This window comes from Podarcis tiliguerta, assembly GCF_965153285.1.
Source record: "Podarcis tiliguerta genome assembly, chromosome: 2".
NCBI classification, from domain to species: Eukaryota; Metazoa; Chordata; class Lepidosauria; order Squamata; family Lacertidae; genus Podarcis; species Podarcis tiliguerta.
Window position 1 is genome coordinate 82,331,466 of NC_139535.1, and position 21,849 is coordinate 82,353,314.

The 21,849-nt window shown below is 40.8% G+C and overlaps 1 protein-coding gene across 5 annotated transcripts in view; it reads right to left on the minus strand.

Annotated features, from left to right (window-relative positions):
• Positions 1–21,849, minus strand: part of MYH10 (myosin heavy chain 10) — a 71,039-nt gene that overhangs the window by 22,251 nt on the left and 26,939 nt on the right. For 3 of the 5 annotated variants that reach the window (XM_083429661.1, XM_083429660.1, XM_083429659.1), the window contains 16 exons: positions 18,369–18,461; positions 16,503–16,566; positions 14,324–14,422; positions 13,082–13,225; positions 12,429–12,524; positions 10,543–10,661; positions 9,815–9,967; positions 9,248–9,421; positions 8,175–8,348; positions 7,271–7,385; positions 2,838–3,031; positions 1,652–1,773; positions 1,387–1,456; positions 1,132–1,292; positions 735–843; positions 509–640 (listed from right to left, as the gene is read on the minus strand). In XM_083429661.1, coding sequence (XP_083285787.1) covers positions 509–640; positions 735–843; positions 1,132–1,292; positions 1,387–1,456; positions 1,652–1,773; positions 2,838–3,031; positions 7,271–7,385; positions 8,175–8,348; positions 9,248–9,421; positions 9,815–9,967; positions 10,543–10,661; positions 12,429–12,524; positions 13,082–13,225; positions 14,324–14,422; positions 16,503–16,566; positions 18,369–18,461 — 2,019 coding nt within the window. Of the gene's footprint in view, positions 1–508; positions 641–734; positions 844–1,131; positions 1,293–1,386; positions 1,457–1,651; positions 1,774–2,837; positions 3,032–7,270; positions 7,386–8,174; positions 8,349–9,247; positions 9,422–9,814; positions 9,968–10,542; positions 10,662–12,428; positions 12,525–13,081; positions 13,226–14,323; positions 14,423–16,502; positions 16,567–18,368; positions 18,462–20,884; positions 20,903–21,849 lie in introns of all 5 variants that reach the window. The other 2 variants (XM_083429658.1, XM_083429662.1) reach the window with 1 other exon arrangement.

The window sequence follows — 21,849 nt, forward strand, 5'->3', positions numbered from 1 at the left end:
ACCAGTAGCCATATACGTAGAGAGAAACTATACAGGAAGGGTGTGTATGCATACAGAGGTATACTTTGGTCTTTCAAATTTCAGTGGCTCTCTGTGCAAGGCCAAGATTCAGTGTCCTCTGCCTCTCGCCTTCTGTTCCACACATGTGCTATGTCATAGCTGCAACGCACGTCGCAGCTCCGTGCCCAGTGTGGGGGAACCAGTTACACTGCCCTAAATCTGCCTCTGATTATATGTATATATCCAGAAAAGATTTGAGTTCAATTTCAAAAGCAATCCACTGTGCAGCTTCATACCCCTTCTCCAGGCCAGTCATTTAAATGTATTCGCTATAACTCCTTGCGTGTTTATTTGATCACACAATATGCTTTCTATTCCCACACAAACTAGCTAGATGTATCTAACCACAGAAAGTTAAGATGTTAGTTTTGCCATACATACTATTAGAGTCATACATGCTATTAGAATAAGGTCAACTTTGTGCATAGGTCAGATTGTGTAGACAAACCTGTTGATGTTTCCTTTCCATCTCCTCAAGTTCTGCTTCTACCTTTGTCTGTTTCTCCTTCACCTTCAGAAGCTCCTCATCCTTAGCCTGAAGTTCTTCCTCCTGACGAGTAACTTGAAGCAGGGGCTTCACCTGCAAAGTATGACACAAGAGGCATGCCACTTTTGTGCTGCTGAAAATTCCTAACCATCACCACCACCACCACCGACCTTTGTGGACAACCTACCTTTGTGAACACTCTCCACCACTGCCAATGCCGCAGCTTCAAATAGGCAGCACAATTTCTCTGCAGGACTTTCAATGCACTCAGCTGCTGTTGTTTCTTAGCAAAAGCCCTGAACACAAACCAAGGTTTTCCATTTCAGTTGGGAATGTTTGCATTTTAACAGCTACATCAAAGCATTTCCAAAGCCATATTCAAGTGCAAGGGGGCAATACTCATGGTTTTTTTTTTTTATCCCGGCAATAAACTTATTCCATCAGACTGCTTCTCAAGCTTTTTAGCAGTGAAATAACCATGCATCTGTCTGTAAATTCAGTGCTTTTCATTAAGCTAACTGAACACTTCCACAAAATCTGCACTTCAGATATAAGCGTCTGCCAGGATTACTATAAACACTTACTTTCTGGCAAGGTATCCCCTGCAGACTGCCTGGAAGAAGATGATGATGTCTGTGATCTTCAGATCCCTTTCTTCCTCTAGGTGTGCCAGAACACCAGCTCGGAAAAAAATCTTGCTCTGTCCAATTCTATACAAGTTGGGGTCCAGCTCTAATGCTCTGATCTGCACAAATATTCAAAACCCATTTGTTTCAAAATTTATAAGGCAAAGAAGATGATGGTTTTTCGCAGTGTTAGATTGCTACTGAATGACTTACCATGCGTTCACAAGCCTGCTTCCCATCCATAAATCCCTTAGGAATTGCATTAGGAGTCAGGATCTCATATCTACCAATCAATAAGAAAACAACCAGTTAGGCTCTGATCAAAATGTACAGGCACCAATTTTCATTTAATACCCGTGCTACGCTTGACTAAGGACAGAAAGTTATAATGAGGGGGAAGACTGGGTTTAACCACCTGAAATGATGTAGCTCTAAACATGCATTCTGCAGTAAAAGCCAAATCTAGTTACTATAGTACCTCTGTCTAAATTCTTGGAACACTATCCTGTTTGGAAATCCTTGCCGACAAATCCTTATTCCTTCCAAGACACCGTTGCAGCGAAGCTGATCTAGAACGAGGTGCGGATCCAGCTTTCCAGCCTAAAGGCAGAGGAAGAGCTCTGTTACAGGACAGTACTAGCAGTTCCTTGTAATCATCCTTCTGGCTTTTAGCCTTACCTAGTTAAAGAAACTAACCACTCACAAGGATGAAGTGGGGTTCTGAATACTTGTGCAAAACATGAAATCCAAACCCTATCATGTCAGCAAATACATCAAATGTCAATAGTATTGTTGGAGATTCATTCCCTGTGTCTGCAGTCATGGGATTGTTGTCTATCACATGATGGCGTATGTTTTCATTCCACAGTGTGGGAAGTGACAGAGACAAGATGTTTTGTGTTACCGTGTTCCGTGAAGTGGGACTATTGTCCTTTGTTCTCTCTCTCTGCTGTCTGATGAGAAAGAGCATGGAGCCAAGTCAGAATGCTCCGAGTCTATTATATGTAAATAAACGTAGATTTATTTGGGACGCGGGTGGCGCTGTGGGTAAAACCTCAGGACTTGCCGATCGTCAGGTCGGCGGTTCGAATCCCCGCGGCGGGGTGCGCTCCTGTTGCTCGGTCCCAGCACCTGCCAACCTAGCAGTTCAAAAGCACCCCGGGATGCAAGTAGATAAATAGGGACAGCTTACTAGCGGGAAGGTAAACGGCATTTCCGTGTACTGCGCTGGCTCGCCAGATGCAGCTTGTCACGCTGGCCACGTGACCCGGAAGTGTCTTCGGACAACGCTGGCCCCCGGCCTCTTAAGCGAAATGGGCGCGCAATCCCAGAGTCAGACACGACTGGCCCGTACGGGCAGGGGTACCTTTACCTTTAAACGTAGTTTAGCCAAAATGCTGAGCTACTGAGTTCTGTTACGCAAACTGTGAATACTCTGCGGATCCCTAAGTGTGCTAATGCCTTTTGGCATTCGTCGCTGTGATGTTCGGGTTGGAGAAAGCTTTTGAAGCTCCCGAACGAAATCGACCAGGAGGGAGAGAACATGTCAGTTGGGCATGTGTCTCTACCAGGGTCCTACTCGAGAGTAGGTCGCTCCTAACAAGTATTATCGACTGGGAAGGGAAAATCAGAAGCATCTTTTAACGTTTGAAATGAACACATACCCTCTTTTCATGGTTTGGAATGATGCAGCGGACAAAATTTGGGTTAGTATTTCGCAGCGTGGCCATCAGTTTGGTGAGGGACTCCTTGTAGAGCTGCCCCACGGTACGGAACATGCCCTTCTTGGTCTTGTAAGTGGAGCCAAACGCGGTCTCTGTTATCCCAGTGACTTGATCCAGACCCACAATGCGGTCCACTGCAGGCAACGAGAACACCGAATTAAGCGGATTCAGGAAACAGAGCAGCGCACGAGAGATAAAAGGTTCGACAAATGCTCTGCGCGACAAACGGTGGAAGGTGCTGCCTACTATGGCAAAGCAATCTACGTACATATGGAAGCAGCAGGATTGAAAGCAACACACCAGGCAGAACATTGTAGCTTTTGCCATTATGCACTACAAAGCACAAGTCACGGCTTTATGCACCAAAAGCCATTCCCTTTTCATACGTAAAAGGAATTCTAGACCAAGAAGCCGCAAATAATGTGAGTGAATATGTGGGAAGGTTTACAATAGAGCCAAAAAATGCAAATGACGTCATGTAACAAACTTCGCTAGGAGCAAACCATGATCAGCCTGCCAACAACTTCTGCTTAACTTGAAGAGAACATGGAATAATATTCCCATAGAAAATGGGGGGGGGGGGGGATAATTAGGCCATTTTGTTTCACCACTGACATTCCCTTTACCACATCGTATGAAGTGCAATTCTGTGGGTATGTCATAGCAAATATATCAGTACACCTGAGATATCCACTGTGTATGTGACAATGATAAAGCTTCTGTAAAGCTCTTTACTTTTCTTGAGGAACAGAAGGGAAAGGATTATTTATATTTTTTTCCTCTATGGGTTATATAAATAAACCAAACTCTAAAGGCATGAGGAACCAAGCACACATTTGGAGCAGGAGGACAGGGGGAGGAGATATTGTTTTTTGGTCAGTTATCAAAAGAGAAATGCAAATAAACAAATCTCAGGACAGCCACAAGTACTAGGTATTCATAGGAAACAACACATTAAAATCTTCAGCCTAAGATGTTGCTAATTAACCTAGTCATTGCACCAGAAATCTAACATCTACTTCCCAGTTAGACCAAAAGCACCTCAGCCTAAAATGTTGAAATTCATACTAGGTTCAGGGAGTCCTTTCCCCTGTGTTCCTAGACAAATAAAATTTAGACAACTTGGCCATGCTGCTTATACCGACCAAGTGGCACTTTGTAGTACTTATGAAGTTCAAGAATCTATCCTGCAGCTAAAACCACTGCCATGTCTACTTCAATTAAGTATGCATAAAATCACGTCACAGTATTTACTAATGAGAGAGTAATGCATGCTGTATCCTCCAATGAAGGAAGAGCCAAACTGTAACCCCAAGTTTAAGTGAATATGGGCCATATTCTTAAGTTTTTGAACAATCATGTATTTCACAAAATACATTTTTTTTCTATCAGGAGTAGAAATCAGTCCCCTCTAGCGATCAAGGAAGCAGCGCATGAGAGCAGATCCACTCAGGAAAAAGCAACACGCTTCATTTTGAAACTACATCAATATGATTAACTTAGATACACCCATGGAGATACATAAATTCCCTGCTTATGTATTTTAGCTTACAACAAAAGCACGATCAGACACGTAATGGTGGCAGTAAAAATCTAATAAAATGCCAAAGCAGGCTCCGTAAAATACCTTTAGTGAAAAACAAAGACGACTAAAGAGCAGCTTTAAAGTCTACCAAAATACATAGTGTTTTGCTAATGGGGTAATCTTATAGGTTTACTCAGAAGTAAATTCCACTGCGATCAACTGGGCTTAGTTCCTTGTAACTCTGCTTAGGAGCGCAGCCTAACTGAGATTTGCTTCAAGTTTAGAAGTGCTCCTGCAGATTAATGGGCAGCATATACCCCTGGCAGAATTTGTTTACTTGGCCCAAGTACTGACGGACTTCCCTCATAAGCTATCATTCAAAATATAGGCATTTAATAGCAACAATACTAATTTTGAGCAGCTTCTGAAATAATAAACATTCAACATGCCATTTAATGCCAGCGCAGCAAGTTGTATAAAGAAAACTTGCTTTGACTGCAATTTAAAAAAAATTGTATACGGACATTAACAAGTACAAATCATACCGAACCAGAGTACCGAGACTGCTAATTTCAAATACCCAAAATCATCAGGGTATGTTGGAGAAGCAAGCCTGTGTTTCAAAATGCAGCTACTCACTTGCAAAGCTTCTAGAGGTGCAGTACAAAAAATGAGACTCTATGTATGCAGCAGCAACTAAATAGGTATGTGCACAAGAACATTTGCCTTGTGGAGGCAACGCTAAGGTTAGGATGAAATGAAAGTTCATGCTTGCCTAACAAGCAAAAAAATGTTTTTCCTACAGATTCAAGTCCTGCTTTTAGGAGGCCTATGTTATTATTTTTGTTTTTCATTCATTCACCTGGTGTATCAGGAAGACCAGTAACATTGTCATAGAAAGAAGCTCTCTGAAAATTGTGAATCTCTATGGCACAGAAACAGCAAGAACAAAGAGCAGATACACAAGACAGTCTAGTTAGTAAAGAGAAGACAATTTTGAATTGCAAGCAAGCTTTAACAAAGTGCATAACAGGTCGCTATGGTGTAATGATGGATCTTCAGCAATGTGTGTTGATTTCAGGGCCTTTACAATATTCCCAGATGGCCGTTTATCATAGTCATTACACATTCTTGAAACCTGGCTCCATAAAACCTCAAAAGCATTTCTTCTGTCTTCAGCATGTTTACTTTGCTTCACTAAAGTTGACCTTAGCGAGGAAATAAAACTGCTAATATTGCACCTTTGTATAAATCTATGATGGGCCACACTTGTATAGTGCAGCTGTTAGCTATATCTTTAAAAGGCTGTTTGTGGACCTGAAAATGATGCAGAACAATGGCAACCAAATTTACCAGGGGCCTTAAGCATGTCCCCAACGTAAGGAAAGCTGACCATCTTGATTTGTGGCTAATTTTGCTAGCAGGCTAGGTTCAAGGTTCTTGTGTTAGCTCACAAAGCCAAAATCAACTTGGGCCCGAAGTACCTCAGTGACCTTCTGGTCCCTTATACACCACCTCACTCCCCGAGATCCTGGTGGTTCCTCACAGGTCTGGGGTTTGGTAGGCCTTCATTACAGGCCTGTAGGGGTTTGGCAGGGACCAGCCCTCCCCTTCTTTGAGAAGCCCCTTGAAAGCTGTATTTTCTGGACAGGCCTTCCCAACATGCATTTCTTTTTTAAACCAACCAGTATCTACTGATGTTTTAAATTATGTTTTATAGATGTTTCTAGATTTTATTGTATTTATGCTGCCAGCTGCCTTGATATATTTTATGTATCTGTAGAAAATGCCCCTCCTACAGCACTTTCTAAGCACCTAGGAATCAGCTGGTTGTCAGATGCCTGGGAAGTGCTGCTCAAGGGGCTTTGCAAGCTCTTTTGGAAGGAAAACAATGCTCTGCTTTTAGATGGAGCATTCTTTTTTTTCTTTCCAAGGAACAGGTACAGAATTCCCACCAATATCTCCAAACTTGCTAGATTGGTTGAACAATCTATCATTGCAGAAAGCCAACTTTGGGAGTCTGATAACAGTCAATAGAGTTGGGAAGTCCAAACCTCTGTGGGTCTTGAAAGGTAGATGGCACAGTTACTGGCGAGCATTAGCTTCTGCCCTTATGTCTGGTTTGTGCTTTCCCATAGGCATCTGTTTGGTCACTATGGAACACAGGGATCCAGGATTAAGAGTGTCTTTTGGTGTAATCCATCAGATCTCTTCCTAAATTAAGTTAATGTGAAGCTAAGAGTTAAGCAGGCATTAAAAGGATACTAAATTATAACACCGTCTTGGAAGCACTCCAAGCAACGCAACCAAGTTTTAAGAAGTGTTTTTGGTTAAGCAAGCTTATGTTCTGCCATACCAGGCACACAGAAAATTAACAATGCAAGAAAAAGACTTAATGTACTATTATGATACAACCTTTAAGAGCTATTTAAACTTTGATTATTCAAAATTCTTAGTTTACTGTCCTGTTTTACCAGTGTACCCATTGCTAATAACTAAAACAGCAGCTTCAGTACTTTTAGCTGTCATGAAAGGTTGAGAGTCGTTTAGTCACAACACAGACTTTCAAATTATCCTAAATGACTAAGAAAAGAGTCTACTCAAAACACACTTGCAGCTAAGTAGCTTGATGTATGGAAGTGCAATCAGCCCATAATGACACATGTGCAAGTAAAGTAATTGATACTGCAGCGGCACTTCAAACCCTCCTGTTGCCACTGCTGGCAGGAATCTCAGAGGAACTGAACTAATCCATGAAGGATTCATGTGTTAGCTTTGCAGAGAAGGCCCCAACTCACCCACCAGGATTTACCAGCTCATCTTATATAGATTAGGACCAGATTCTTACCATCCTTCCAAAGCTCTGCCACAAATTTGTCTGAAGACTGGTGTAGAAGCGTAGCCACATTGTCATTCAGAGGGTCCATATTCTTCATAAGCCACTCATCTGCCTTGTAGTCCACCTGGAATTAAGCAAGTGGGATAAACAGCAAATACTGCCAACCTTCCCAACCTGTTTTTTGTTTTTAAGGGAGGATGAGTTGCATCTCCTCATACGTGATTGACATTTAAGCAGTGCTGAAGTTGTGAAGAACCTCTGCAGACACTTACTGAACTCCCTTTTCGGACTAACACTGAATGTACCACACTGTCAAGGGTGTATGGCTAGCAGGCACAACTCCACCGTCACACTGAATGCATGAGGTGGGTTGTCTGAACAGGGTTTTTATGTGTACAGTGGATCCACTTAACATGATACTTTCCAGATTCTCCCTCTGCTGCAAGTGACACATAAGTCTTTCAAACTCATTTTAGAGATCACAACTTCCCAGTGTTTACATGGGGGTAGGCTACTATTGAGAAAATGCCTCCCCCCCCCCAACCAATTGTAGGGTTATTATCATTATTTAAAAAAAATATTCTTATTCTTATTTATTAAAATTATCCCATCCTGAAGCAAAGTTCTTAACCTGAAGCACTAAATCTGGGTTAGCGGAGTCTGTAACCTGAAGTGCATGTAACCCGAGGTACCACTGTACTGCAGCACATGAAGTATCTTGCATGGAATCAAAATGGGCACCAGAGTTTGGAAGCAACATATTTCACTCTCCAATCCTACCTGATGACCAGACTCAGGAGGCCAAACCTATTCTCAAATACCAAGATACGCAGGCTCCTGTAGCCTCTCAGAAGTCCCACAAATGGGACACACTGATAAATGCCGAAGAAATCCTATAGCATTGCATGCTTACCCTTCCTGCATAATGAATGATGCAGAAGTCTGCCTTGTCCTTCAGCTGCCGGGGCTTTTGGAATTTGGAATGGGTTCCTTGTTCCTGGACCAGTTTTTCTACAAATGTCTTGTCAGTTGCTTTGGGGAACCAGCACTCTTCATCCAGGAGAGCAAGTACACCAGGGGGGTTGGCCTAGTAAGTAGATAAATAAATGTTTTATTACCAGAATCTGTTCTCACCTCCCCTCATTTGATATTCCTTTCACCATACAGTTGCACCTGAGCAACACAGCCGAAGCAGAGCACGTGCTTATGCAAAAATAAGATCCATATTCGCATTTCAACGGGAGATACAAGTGGACATACGTGACTAATGGCAGTGGATCCCCCCCCCCCCAAGTCAGTTGATTTTGAAATCAGATACAAGAAGGGAACAAGATACAAGCATATCAAGAATTCTAAAGCATCAAGTTCAACCAACTTGATGCTTTGCCTCACAGAATGTCTCATAGCAACACAGAGCTACCTGAAATGTAATCAAAATTATCAGAACCGAAGTAAGAGCTATTAAAGGTATAGGACGAGAAATAGGAAAAGGAACAGAGCTCAGTGACATATACACTGAAAGTCAGGGTTCCCTACCATTCAGTTAGCTCACAAAATAATGTGTGACATAAGCAAGCCTAGAGTACATTTGGGCATGTTCCAGGTTACCAGCGCCTTGTTAATCAGATCCAGTGAGGCATGTATTGCCTGTAAGAACATCATTCTGAATTTCAGTTCATAACACATTTTTCTGGCTGGGTTTTGTTTATTATAAATTTGCTTTTTAAGTCGCCTGATCAGTTTTTAATTAGAAATGCAGAATAATAATGCCACAAATGCAAATCAGGAGGGTAGCACTTGCTGGATTTGTCTACAGGCACACTTTACAGAAATGTCTCTTGATTCAACACTTAAATCCCGGAGAAGCCCCTCTAGAAAAACAAAAAACAAACTTGGATCGGTAAGGTGTATGGAATGATTTACATTAAAAAGAGATCTTGGTTGAGAAAGCTATGAGCTGTTAAAAGGACAAGGATGAGAACTTACAGGTCTTTCAATTAAATCAATACAGGGTTGCAGATCCAGTCCAAAGTCAATAAAGTTCCACTCTATGCCCTCCCTCTGATACTCCTCCTGCTCCAAGATAAACATGGTGTGGTTGAATAACTGCTGCAGCTTCTCATTGGTATAGTTGATGCAAAGTTGCTCAAAGGAATTCAGCTAGGGGAAAATACCAAGAAAGTTAACTTTTTAGAGTTTTACAGCTTTTGTATTGGTTATACTACAATGTACGTTTTGCAGGGCAAACCATTTAACACGCAACTGGCCAAACGTGCAGAGAGTTTTGCACCTGATTCTATGATAGCAAGGAAATAAGGCAGACGTGCTAATCTCTTACATAGAAACCCCATCTCATTCAGAGCTTACCAAGACTGCTTAAAAGTCAGGAAAAGCCACTGAAAAAATGTGGTCACGTGGAGAGTAGAATCTTATCCATGAAATTTCAATATTGCAGTTTGGAGCTACCAGATCCATTGCAATGCTATTTTATATATGTTACAAAAATCTCTCGATATAGTAAGTACTGGAGATTTCTTTCATTTGTCTAAATACCTCAAAGATTTCAAATCCAGCAATATCCAAGATTCCAATGAAAGAAGCTCCCTGTCGCTTGGTCCTATCCAGAGCTTTGTTAATGCGGTGAACAAGCCAGCGGAAAAGGCGTTCGTAGGTGGCTTTTGCCAATGCCTCCACAGCAAAGTCTGCCTGAAAATTAGAAAAAGAATTTGGAAGAGGTTATAAGAAAATAGAAACACTAAGTTTAACACAGTTACTATTTCTAATAGAAAGATAATGAACGTGCTATTTCCTAGGTATGTTTATTTTGTTTATATCCCACCCTTCATCCCAAAGGAGTATGTCATATTCTAATTAAGATCTAAGCTTGAACATTGTACCACCTAGACACAGAAGGCCAGCCATTATGTGGCTTTCTAGTTTTTCTACAGACACACACGTATCAAACTGTATCTCACTGATCAACCACTGCACCCAGAGTACTGATGCTCAGTGTAATTGTCTCCTTATTTGGAACTCCAATGCTGAAGCGCAACCAAGAGGCATTGATGGGGATCCAGGCACTTTTGAAATGCCAAAACTAACTTGTCAGCAGTTTTTGGGCTCCAGGTGAAACCCGAGGCCTCATATGCAGTCTTACTATAACACACAGGATATTTAACCACCCCCCAGGGCAAAGAGAAATGGTGAGAATGTTTGCTGGCCAGAAATTGGTGGCTACTTTGGGTGGAATGAGATTCAACATTTTGCATCACGGAGCTTACTTGTTCTTTGGTTTGTGCTTTCTGGACGTAGTCCCTGCCAACTTTGATGCGTGGCGTGAGTATTGCTCGAGTAAATTCCATTACATTCATCCCCAACAGGTGGCAGAGTTTCTGTGCAACTACAAATACAAACAATGCAATCAGTTACCAGAACCTCAACAACTGGTTTTACACTGAATAAGTGTCCCCAAAAAGTATTTCCCCACAGTTCCTAATGTTAAGGAACCCTTTCCAAGTCAACTTGTTTGACCATGTACTCCCTGTGTATTGCAAAGGACTCCAGTGAATGTTCTAGGCTGCCAACTCAGTTCATATAGGCTAGCGTACACCCTAGCACATTCAGCCACTGCCCTGCAGCTACATATTGCAGGGGAACGCTGGCAACGTTGGGCAAATTGACCTTCAAGGAAGTTTTTCCACCATTACTGCTTCTATCAATGGGGAATCTCAGCATTTCCCAGAACACCATTTGAAAATCACTCAAGGAGTAACACCAGTACAGTCGTACCTTGGATCCCAAATGCCTTGGTACTTGTCCGTTTTGGCTCCCGAACGCCACAAACCCGAAAGTGAGTGTTCCGATTTGTGAACACTCTTTGGAATGTGAACGTCCGACAGGGCTTCCGATTGGCTGCAGGAGCTTACTGCAGCCAATCGGAAGCCACGCCTTCGTTTCCAAATGTTTTGTAAGTCTAAAGGACTTCTGGAATGGATTCCGTTCAACTTCCAAGGTACCACTGTACTTCACATTAATGAAAGGTGAGGCGATAAGTAAGCTTTGCAACTCAACGAGTGTAGCCTTCCAAACAACCAATGCAGTAAGTTCATAATTCTAGCATTCATTCACCAGGAACGTGTGCCTGGGTTTGCGTATAAGAAAACTCTGTGTTAGCATATAATAAAACTATCACTGAAACTCTGTAGATTCAGGAAATACATATTAAATATAGTTGTGCTTCATACATGTCACAGCATACATTTCAACCAATATGAAATCAGCGCTCGGGGGGCGGGGCGGGCGGGGGGGGGAATAATGAAACCACTCTGATGACAAAGGCAGTCACTCACTACTCTATGCATTAACAAGTTCCCTTAAGAAATACACTTAAGCACAAAGGGCTGAATGATACAGATGATCCTTGTCACAGAGAATACAAAAGTGAACTAAGAACGTGAGAAAATTCCTACTTGTGTCAGGATCTCCCCCCCCCCCCCCCAAATGATTAAGAGGAACATTAGACACGGATAGTATTAAATTATAAAGTCAGTCCTATGCATACCACCCTGTCACTTGAATGATCAGATTTTCTAAACTTAGCATTTATGATCTCCAATTCTCCAAAAAGTCGTGTTTGGCTCCAGAATCACTGTCCCTGGCAGCATAATCACTGTATAGACCCAAGAAAAATAAACCGATTCAACTGCACATACCATTTTACTTGGGAGTTTTAAAGACTTTGCTGATAAGCTCTTAATGAGGTTAGAGTTCAAATACTTTTTCAAAGAGGAAATACCTCAACATAGTCCCAGGGATTCTGAAGTATTTAGTAGGTTTGGGGGTGGGGTGGGGGAACAAAACACAAGATGTGTGAACAGTACCAGTTTCTTAGTACCTGAAGGCTAGGACTTATCTCTACCACCACAGCTGCCTCTATATTGCAGGCATAACCCACATGGTACATGATGATGTGAGCTGCCACTCCCATCATTCCTGGCCGTGCTGCTTGGGGCTGATGGGAGCTGCAGTCTTCAACGTCTGAATGGCACCACATTGGCTATCCTTGATACAGAAGGAGCTGTTTCTTTGCAAGCATCTATGCAGATATCAATCACTGATGAGGAAAATAGACTAAAATCAAGTCTACTGTGCTTGTAAATATATCTACCCGTATTTTCCGGCATAGATGCCTGGTCGGTATTTCGTTCTTTCTTGAAGGAAATGTTACCAAACTGCAGTACTGAGGACACCACTTTCAACATAGCTGGAGGCACACAAAAGAGCAGAGGACAAGAGCAGATAAATACATCGTGTATACATGTTTGACAGGCAGTCAAGTTCAGTATGAAAGAAGAATATCTAACTGGTTCAGGAAACCCACAGGACAGGCCCCCTCTGTTTCAGATCAGGTCATAGCTGTATCTGACAAGTCCAATGTTTCAACAAGTCAAGGTATTTGTCAGAGGCTCTACAAACCCTAAAATAAAGGTACTGAAATCCTACACTAGGGTAATCCAGTTCTACACCAAGAAGTTATTACCTTTTTTAGGATTTATGCTATCCTTGAAGTGTTAATGAACTACATAATGCCCTGCCCGGACCATTAAAAGTCTCTGACTTTTTAAGATTTTACTGCTCGTTATGTACACACTTTCAAGTCCATATTTAGAGCCATATACCATGTTTATTAAGCTGCGATGCCACACTATTCTAGATACAATACTAAACTTACTTTCTGCATTTTCTGCAAAAATGCTACAGGTTTTAAGTGTAAAAACACACATTTCCCAGCTTCAAAAACCAAAGCCATTTCAAACATACCCAAGATTTCATCATGAGAAAACCCCATGATATGCATGGCTTCCATTGTCTCCTGAAAGTTATCCTTATCTTGCTGGCCAGGAATGGGCACGTAGCCATTGGAGAGGAATCTGTAGTTATTAAACCCTTCAAGGAGTAAATCAGCTGTATTGAGGAGGAAAAACGCAAAAGGTTTCTTCAAGACACTGGGTAAAGTAATTTTCCATTCATTTAATCCTAGGGTTGCCATATTTCAAAATGGGAAATTCCTGACATCTGCAAAGTGGTTGGGCTTTTGTAAGGAAGAAACCCAAATTGTTGGGCTTTTGTGGGGAAACCTCCCCCCAAAATAGTAATTTAAAGCTTCTGGAGCTGTTTCCGCTGCTTTTTCCCACCATGTTGCCATACATCCGGGTTTTCCCTGACATTTTACCAATTTGGCAAAATTCCCCCCTGCACATTTTTACACCCCAAAACCAGGACATCCTGACATATGGCAAGCCTATACAAGACGTTATGGCAGGCCAGTATTTTATTCTCTAACAATGACAAAGTTTAAAGAGTTCAGAGACCAATTCCCTAGTGTTTATAAACTATTTTAAAACCCAGATTCATTTTCATATTGGGCTGGAAACAAACAAAAACGTTCCAGAGGACAAATGTAGACAAACAATATTTCAGAAGACACAAAAGTAAAAAATAAGTATCCTCAAAGAACATCTGGAATGCTGATGATCCCAAGAAGAAGTGGAAGCCTTCTCACAATAATTTGTGCTTCATCTAAAGTGTAAATACCATGCTGCTTTGGCCTATCAACAGCACCTTGGCACCATTCCCAGCTTGAGTCCTCTTCTGTCCAGTGTGAGTTTGATAGCTGATGCCAGCACTCCTTTAACTGCCTGGCTTGAAGCTTACATGTTTCTGTCCAGCCAAGGGCTCAATAAATTTTATAAAGCTTTAGACTGTAATTGTCTGCTGGATCTGTTAATATGGCTGATGCAGATTTCATTGAGGCCTGCACCACTGCAGCATTCCAAATACAGAACCTTAACTCCAAATACCGAACTGAAGCCTAGCTGCAGAGTTCATTATTTAGGAATCACTCATCCAAGGTATCTTGGACAGCGCCAGTACAAATGACCTTACAAACAGAGCCATCTGTGCCCTTCACATATGCAAAAAGATAGTAAAACCATGAAATCAATTCAGCTTCTGTTTAAATGCTGCAACTAATAAATTCTAAAGAATAATGCACTGACTCACCTTTCAAGTGTTCACCTGCCCCGGATAGAAGCTGATAGAAGATATGAAAAGTCCGCTCATCTTTGGCTTGACGGACGGCACGTGACTTTTCTAGTAGGTCTGAGCCAGAGCAATTAAGGATTTTAATGGACAACTATGCATTTTTGCCATGAAAAGGAAACAAACTCCTCCTAATTAACAACAGCAATCCCCCCCCACCCCATTTCTTTTCACACATTCTATTTTGCACTGTGTCTTCATCAGCATCAGAAATTCTCAGCGTAGAATTTGATGTGCGAGATTAGTACCTCTAAAACCATTAGAGGTCCTACGCGTCTTCCAAATAGTCTGAGCTACATCCACCATGGGCTACACTATTCATTAATTAATCTGATCAAAATTGTTTCCTTGAGAGAGAGAGAGAGAGAGTGCAAAATCCATAAATTAAGCAGAGGTGCAATACTACTTCACAGCCAGCTTAGAGGAAGACAAGGAGATATCACTGAAAGGAGAGATAATGTTCTCCTGGCATGTGGTGAACTCCCTCTGAGCTTCCAGGCTGTGCATAAGCTGAGAACTGCTTGTGCTTGGGCTACTAAATGCCATCAGGCTCTGATTCGGAAGATTCTGCAACCCATGATTCCTGCTTGCAATTGCTTAGTGGCAATATAAATGCACTCTGCATATGCCAATAGCCTCAGGCCTTTTTCAAACTATTTAATCTTCCAGAGCTAAGCTCTAGCAGAGGAGGCAGTTCTGGACGTATAACCCTGCTATGAGTAAATCGTACTTTAGGGAAGACTTGAAGAAAATGAAGGAAATGTGACATTTTAAAATAATAATAATAATAATAATAATAATAATAATAATAATCTACTAAATTTGTTAGTCACTCTGTCTCATCCAAGGCAACCCAAAGTGAACTACAACCAACCAACAACCAAATTAACAACAAAGTAAAACCCCATATAGATACATTAAAACTAAGGCGGGAAAGAAATACATTTAAAAATTTCCGCCAACTTCTAAAAGGCCACAGATAGTTAAAGGCCAAAGGCCTGCTTATAGAGGAAAGTTTTTGCCTGCAGCCTTATAACAACAACAACAACAAATTGTTTTTTAAAATGAGGTTGAAGGAAGAAAATAGAGTGGGAATGTGAAAAGAGCAACTGAGGGAGCCAGATTTCAAAAGTATGTATTATAAAGGAAATAAAAGACAGAACAAAAGCATTTTGTGTTAAAAAAAATATAAGGTATGATGATCAAGGGAAGGGTAAGTATTGTGTAGGAAATATATATGCCATTTTGCATAGGGGTGCATTTCAACAGTGAATTTCAACACAACAGAAAAGAGCAAGATATACAACATCTGAGTCCATGAAGCCTAGATGCTCCATTTTTATTTGCTGACAGAATCATATGGCAAGCTCCTCTCTTGATTCTAGAATATAGAGGCCCTTAGGAAGTCCATACTTCAGGGAGCTTTGCAAAGTGTCGTGTCTCCAACCATGAAATTGGCATTTTGCTTGCATACTGTTTTTAAGCTGGCTATAACAGCTGAATGGATTTCAGAACGGGAAAAGTAGGGAATTTGGAAGAGCAGCAAATGTAGATTTGAGGAAAATGTGGTAAGCAATCAAAATGGTTGCAAGAACTCCATGCTAAGTCTTCCACTTTCTGCATTCTGAACTGCAGACCTTTGTGCAATGGTCATAACCAGCCATGAAAGCTGTAGTTACTCATTTTAATTACTTCCCATCATATCTAGTCCATTGATAATTTCCCCAGCAACAAAATCACCCAGGTGCAGTTTCAGTGTATACCAAGACAGAACACAGCCTTGTAACCTGGTCTTCAGATGACTCAACTGATGAAGCTTTATTTACTTCAGCAGAACCTGAGCCTATACAGCACTGAGAATTGGGATAAATGTTGGCCAGCCTATTGTGGCATATTTTAAAAATTGTGTACCTTGCAAGTCAGGCGTGTGCACCAGAATTTTCTCAATATTAAGGTCTGTGCCTATTTGGTGCTTATTCTACAAACCAATAACGGAAGTGCACCTCTGCATAAGCCCCGAGTTCTCCAACATAGCCGCTGAAGAAGTGTCTACTGTATTTTAATCAAGTCATCAATACAGTTTCCCAGATAATCATCATCATCATCATCATCATCAAATGAGCTACTGAGAACAGGATACATGTTTCAATGTTGGCCCCAACAATATAACCAGTAACATCAAAATTTATTCTGATGAACTTGCCCTGTAGGAAAAAACAGATAAGAAATTACTACCTTACAAATGCAATGCATCCAAGTTTATTTAAACTGAGAACAGAAGCAATACCTCTCAACTACAGCTACATTTTACCTTTACATCCATTAAATCAATGTTTGAATGCATTTTAGTGTATCACTATTATTACACTTCGATCAGGTGAAGATAATTCACAATGCATTTCTTCTTCAAAGGAGGAACTCTCTCTTATCAAATCAGAATTTAAAAACCATCACTACTGGAGATTACTTCTATACAAAAATAAATCACCATCTGGACTGCATTAAACTACTCATTACAAAAATAGTGCCAGAGCCATTGGAGTGATTATGTTCACAACATCAATGCAGACTTAAAGGAAAAATGTAATAGGAAACAGATGCTTAAGGACTTTTACAGGAAAGAAACTTTACTGCATTCACGTTTTGCACCTCCTGTAAAAACTGAGCAAAACAGCAGCGCAGCCTGCGAACTTCTAGCCAATGTCCTATCTGTGGAGCTACCATTAGGTTTCAGATAGTACGTCTGAGAAGAAGCCTAATTACATCTACTCTGCTCTGCAATGCCATCATACTTTGGACAGATTGGGATTTGGTTGATCTAACTCATCCCAACCCAGTTACTAGAAAAGGCCTCTCATTTGGTTTTTTTACATACTCTTGGCTGTGCTTATGAATATTAAAAGATGTAGGCCACAATGTGTTTTGCAATGTCATTCAGTGAATTAACAGCCGAGATTTAACATTTTAACTAGGGACTCTCAGATCGTGCTCTTTGTCACGATGCTAGGTTTTTTTTGTTTATTTTGTTATGACATTTATGCCCCGCCTTTTATATTGTCCAAGGAGCCAAGGATGGAGTACATGCTCCTCCTCATCCCAATTTTTATCCTCCCAACCACCTTCTGAGGAAGGCTAGGCTGAGACGGAGTGTGACTGGCTCAAGGTCACCCAATGAGCTTCATGGCTGAGTGGGGACTGAAACCCTGGTCCCTCAGGTTCTGGCTCCACCATTCTAACCTGCATGTACTGTATATGCACACCTGCAGGGTACTACTGATGCTCAACTTGTAGTAGTCATTTAAAGTTTACAATGCATTGATATTATAACGAAAGCAAGATTGGAAGGCTAGTCATAAGCTAAATAAACCGAGTGACTATACACTGCTACCTCTCTTCTTCTAGAGAACGAGATAACAAATTGGTTCTTTCTGTTGTAAGCTTCAGCTGTTACATGACTTGCTCATGGAAAAATTAACACTGAGCTCTTTTTTTAAAAAAAATGTATCATAGGTAAACATGGAACTTAATCGGGAGTGAACTGCTTATTTATCCAAGGCATGTTTAAACCAACACAACAGGGGATGGACTCATTTAGACTGCAATGCTACACCCAGTCACTGCAGAGTAAGCTCCATTCAACTCAGCTGGACTTCTAACTAGGCATGTATTGGATTGCACAGTTAGACCAGTAACTGGCAGAGATATTGGTACTTATCTGAGAATATACAAGGGCTGGAATATACTCAGACAATGATCTAAAATTTCACGCACCTGAATTAAGATTTGTTTTGGCCCAAGTGTTATGTATCTTTGTAATGCAAGTTTGGTTGCTCCCAGTGTAAGTCTGGGCATTGATGACCAAGAATAGTAGAGAGGGGATTCTCCCCTCCCCAAAATGAAGAACTAATGCACTTCAACAGGTTTCTTAAGAGTAGATCTGCCTAGAAAAACTAGTTTAGCATTTAATTAAGGTTGTTTGGTTTAAATTTAAAATTTAAAAACTTACAAAACGAGAGGAATTATCATTTTTCACAGTCTTTGCATTCCCAAAGGATTCCAAAATGGGATTGGCCTGTAGAAGCTGACGTTCCAGTTCACCCTGGGGGGAAAAAAAACAACCACAGACACAAACACAAAGTCAGGCAACTCCAATCCAAGAGCAGCACAATTTCCCAGGTGTGGTTTCCGTTTTCAATTGCCTTGACCCCGTATGTCTTCTCAATACAGCATCTTCAAAATATGCTTAATGCTGTTAACAGTTGAGATGGACGACATTATAAAAAACAGTTGGAAAATATGGTATTAAAAACTAAAGAAATAGATACAATTTAGGTTAGGACTAATGGATAAAGCACAGGGTTGACAAACTGCCACCTTTCAGGCAATTTTTGAAGAAAAAAATGATGCTCCATCTTCCACTAAGATCAGTATCTGAGGCAGCTAAATGGCCTGACAAAGTATACATTAGTAATGCACAAATATTTTTTAAAAAAACTATGTGAAGTAGACATTTATCATTTTAACTAATCATCTGTGCAGCACAGATTTCTGCTCCCACATCTAAACAAAACTTATAGGATTGTTTTAGACTGAAGTGAGCAGTGTTGCCTTAGCTCTGTCTATTCTCAAACTTGAGGTGAAACAGTATTTCAGCTACAAGCACAGGACACACAACTCATTTTGTAGTTTTTTAGAAAGGTTTTTAAGTCTGAGTTGCCAGCTCAGACATGTCTGGGAGAATTCATTTCCCACTGCTGTCCATGTTAACACCTGTGTGTATCCATTAGCCCAATGAGGAGTCAAGTTGGTGAAAGATGAGATTTTGCTGCCATGTCTTGGATAGCAAAGGTGTGTGGCAGAGTGGAATTGTATCTGTAATATAATTGCAAAATTAATATTAGCACCGCTAATAGGTCTGCTTTTTCCAGTCAATCTTGTTTGTAGAAAACGTATGAACCTAGGTTACCTAACAGTAAGTGGCCTCCATTGAACTGCTTTGAAATACCAATACTTCACAGTACGATTGGTTTTGTTTGGTCCCAATTATATAGATGTGAAAGATTTCTGCCTACTGTTAGTTAATGTTTGTATAGTACCTTTTTAGAAGTGCATTATCTGAACAGAATCATCGCTTAGTTTCTCGACTGAACATCCTCTGCTTATCCAGCTAACATCAAACACTCACTGGTTTCAGAGAAGCAAGTGCTTAACTCTCCTGCTGGAGTTAAACAAGTGAGCTTTATACAGGATGAGTCTTTTAAAAGAGGCCCCATGGAACATGTGTACTCTGTATCCACGGGGCCTCTTTTAAAGGACTCACCCTGTATATGCAGAAGAATGTAACGCAATTTCAATGTGCTTTTTCTAAATGTTTAACTAAGACTACACCATTCTATCTATAGTAAGAGGAAGTGCAAGGCTGGTTGATATCCACAATAAAAAAAAACCCTTTCATACAAGAAAGACACATATTGTTGCCTTTTGCATCTTAACTCTACATGGCAGGTTCTTGCTAGTTCCTCCTTTCTAAGAGATTATCCAGCAAAATGCCTTTCAATGGGCACTGAAAAGCACAAAAACAAAACACAGAAACCAAGTAATAGGGGCTCAAACAGCTAGTTCAGAGTCAATTCAAGTGAGCACACATCTGACAAGCAGAAAAGGTCGTAAATTGTTTGTAAACAATATGAACTGCAGAAATGAGCTCTATGGAGTCTGCAGGAATACATCTAGTCAAGAATGGAGTTTATCTCAGTTTGGACAGTTACAAAAAACTGAAATATGCCAAGATAAATCACTTCATGGAATACTGATGCTACCTCCTGTTACAGTCCAAGCACACTAGCATAGTGTGCCTTTAGCTGTTCTCAGCAAACAAAATCAAATTTCAGACTTCACTGAAGAGAGACATGCATTTGCACACACCCACACCCCAAGTGTCTGATCAATACAAGAGGTTTAATCTGTTATTTTAGTCTCTATGAAGTCAGATCTTGAGGTTTGTGCAATTGCTTGCCTATAACACAGAAATGAGGAACTGGTAGCCCTCCATATCTTGTGTACTCCCAAGTCCCATCAGCCCCAGCCAACATGGTCAGGGATGACAGGACTCTAGCAAACATGGAGTGTTACAGGTTCCTAATCCCTGATATGAACACTTCAAAATAGGTTTCCTAGTTATTCTTACTAATGGCCCTAAAATGCCTGGCACGCTTGTCTTGGTGTCATGCATCAGTCCCATGTGAGGAAACAGACAAGAGGCATATGGAGACCACCATCCTATTCTGCAATGTATCACAGAAGCTTGAAACCAAAGGCAAGATCTACATTGGCTTTCACACAAAAATTCAGGGAGATCTTGGAAAAAGCATCCAAAATATTGTGAAGGTGTGGTAACATGCAATACATTCATGCAAATCAACAGTGTAATGATAGGTAAGAGAGGCTTTGCTCTCAGCATCCCTGTGATTTGACTCATTTTGAGAGCGGGGTGAGAAGCTAGAAGAGCTACATGCTACTCACATACAACAGGGATCCACTCTGCAGTTCAAAATGACAATGAAACAGAATGTTAATGGTTATGAATTTATGAAACCTACAGAAACACACTGGGATTAAAAATACAAAATGGCTTCATTGGGTTCCTATAAGAGAGTTTACTCATCTTTTTAATATAGAAAATCTGTTATCAGACCCTTCTTCAACTTCACAGTATAAAATAAACCTGATGAATATGACATCAGGTAGCAAAAACTTTTATCCTGTTTAATCTGGTTGGATCATCAAGGAGATCCATCCATGTTTTGCTCTGCACTCGAAGAGTTATTCTCCAGTTACGCTAGTCTATGTATAAGAAGTCATTCAAGCTCTCCTACTGATTAAACATTGGCCCATAAGGGTTATAGAGGGAAGAGCTATAACAGAATCTGTTTGTATGCTTTTTCATAGAAAGTAAACAATATTAGCCTTTCCCTTGCTAATACAACCAAAGTTGCTGAAGGTCACATATTGGGCCAAATAGCTAACCAGTCAACCACATACCAAACCATAGGTGGTTCAACCTTCAGCAGTACTTAGGCTGCTCCTAAAATCCACATGCCAAGAGTCACAGCGAACTCCTACTCATTCAAAAAAAAACTTAGTTTCAGCTTCAACACCTGTACATAGTACAAGGCATCACTTCAATACATTATACAGGAAGTAATAGGTCACTTATTTAATTAGGCAGGTGACAGCTTGAGTCAGAAAAGAATGGGGAGAAAAAAGAATCCAGAACAATCAGTCCTGGGATTTGCATGCCCACTTTCCTCACTGGCCTGTAGAACTAAGAATCTATGCAGTCAGAGTTTACTGTACCAGCCCTAGGGCGACTGCAGTTCAGATTTATCCTGAGCCGCAGGAACGCTAGGCATACCAGCACTAAAACACTCCTGCTTTCCCCATATAGTCAGCAAAATATGGAACAATAATGCCCAGCAATCTGGGAG